The sequence below is a fragment of the Pediculus humanus genome, genomic scaffold (assembly GCF_000006295.1).
Source record: "Pediculus humanus corporis 1103172108314 genomic scaffold, whole genome shotgun sequence".
NCBI lineage: Eukaryota > Metazoa > Arthropoda > Insecta > Psocodea > Pediculidae > Pediculus > Pediculus humanus.
The window spans coordinates 327,151-329,130 of NW_002987883.1; the positions used below are offsets into that span (position 1 = coordinate 327,151).

At 28.6% G+C, this 1,980-nt stretch overlaps 1 protein-coding gene across 1 annotated transcript in view; it reads right to left on the reverse strand.

Moving 5' to 3' along the window:
- Positions 1-1,940, reverse strand: part of Phum_PHUM593980 (fatty aldehyde dehydrogenase, putative) — a gene marked incomplete at both ends in the record, with an annotated part of 2,716 nt that extends 776 nt beyond the window's left edge. The window contains 7 exons of the mRNA XM_002432544.1: positions 260-375; positions 599-796; positions 888-1,054; positions 1,147-1,374; positions 1,449-1,670; positions 1,741-1,836; positions 1,899-1,940. Coding sequence (XP_002432589.1) covers positions 260-375; positions 599-796; positions 888-1,054; positions 1,147-1,374; positions 1,449-1,670; positions 1,741-1,836; positions 1,899-1,940 — 1,069 coding nt within the window. The remainder of the gene's footprint in view (positions 1-259; positions 376-598; positions 797-887; positions 1,055-1,146; positions 1,375-1,448; positions 1,671-1,740; positions 1,837-1,898) is intronic.
- Between the last annotated feature and the right edge of the window lie 40 nt (positions 1,941-1,980).

A 1,980-nucleotide genomic window follows, 5' to 3' on the forward strand; every position in this document is an offset into this window, starting at 1 on the left:
CTGAGAGTAAAAAATTCAAATTGAAATCTATTTACATTTATAACAATTGATAATAATGATAATTTTTTTTTTTATTACTAATTTTTAAAGTAAATAATTTGTGTGAGTAAAAAAAAAATCAAACGAAAAATTAATTAATTGTAAAAGGACAGACAATAAGTAAGTAAGTAATTTCTCCTTCACCTTTTTGGGTTTTTGTTGCGAGAATTGTGAGAGGAAAAAAAAAAAAAAAAAAAAAAAAAGGAATGAAAAATCTCACCGACAAATTGCATGACGGTATCATTAATGCAAATTGAACCACTACTAGTATTTTTCAATAATAAATCTTTTGTTGATGAAACGTTAGAGAAAATATATAATGTCAAAGGTTTTGGCCTGTAAAAATAATTTAATTCATTGTCAAATCCAATTTTTTGCATGTTTCATTTGTGTACTGACTGACTGACTGACTAAACTGACAAAAATAATCATTTTAAATTCAATTTTCTTTTTATAATCGAATATAATTTTCCATCAATTTTTTTTCAAGTGCGTATTTCCTCACGTTCTAATATTATTATTTAATAGTTAGGGAGAATAAATTCAAATTTTTTGTTACCTGCTGTTTATAAATTTAATGGCTTCATATGCATTTTCAACGTTAATTATAGGAAGGATAGGTCCAAATATTTCTTCTTGCATTACCGGATCCGTTGGTTTAACATCAACTAATATTGTAGGTGATATAAATCTTTCGGAAGGATCGGTTTCTCCTCCACAAGCCACGGTACCATTTTTTAAAAATTTCGAAAGTCGCCTAAGAAAAAAAATTGATTTTTATCCACTAGTAAGAATTTCTTTTTGCAAACTATACGAAAATAATTTAAAAAAAAAAAAAAAAAACTCACTGAAAATGTTTGTCAGAGATGATTCGGCATAAATCGGGGCTATTTTTCGGATTGCTACCAAACCATTCATTTAAAACTTCTTTCGCGGCTGTTACAAATGATTTTTCAACTTCTTTATTACAGAGAATGTAATCGGGTGCTATACATGTTTGTCCTAAATTAATCAGCTAAAAATGATTTGTTGATTTCGTTATTTTTCGAGACAATATTTTAAAATTTTAACGATGAGTATTTTTTTTGTAAAAAGGCAATCAATCACCTTTCCCCAAAGAACTCTTTCTGCAGTTTTTTTTATGTCGGCTGTTCCATCGATAAAAACAGGAGATTTTCCTCCGAGTTCTAGAGTGACAGGTGTCAGGTGTTCATTGGCTGCTTTATGAATTATTTTTCCTACCGTGGTAGAACCAGTAAAAAAAATGTAATCAAATTTTTGCTTTAATAGAGCTGTCGTTTCCGGTATACCGCCATTAACCACGTGAAAACAATCCTAAAAATAATGTACATGTTCTCGTACTTTGTTAAAATGACTTATTAATAATAATTTCATTTTGTTTTAATTACCGTATCCAAATATTTAGGAACTAAATTTTCTATCGCTGCGGCTGTTGCTGGAGACATTTCAGATGGTTTAATTATGACACAGTTTCCAGCAGCTATTGCACCACAGACTGGTAGCATGGTTAATTGTAACGGGTAATTCCAAGCACCGATAACTAAAACCACTCCATAAGGTTCTTTATGTATTTCCAATGTATCGAAAAAATTCATTAGGTCCTTTGAAGGCTAAGAGAATTTTTAAATAATTAAATTTATTTAAAAATTTTTCAAAAGTTTATTAAAAATCATTTATTACCTTGACTGGTGCACTCCACTTTCTCAAATTGTGTATCATTGTCGTTATTTCATTGAGTAATATTTCAATTTCGAATAACAATCCTTCAGACTTACTCTAAAAAAAAAAAAAAAAAAGATGGTAAACATTTAGTAAGAAATAATTGATATAAGTTTAACATTGTGTTGATTGAATATCTTCTTGATGTAAACTATCGTCATTTAAATCTTTTGCACAACAACCTTTCTCAAATCTGTTTGA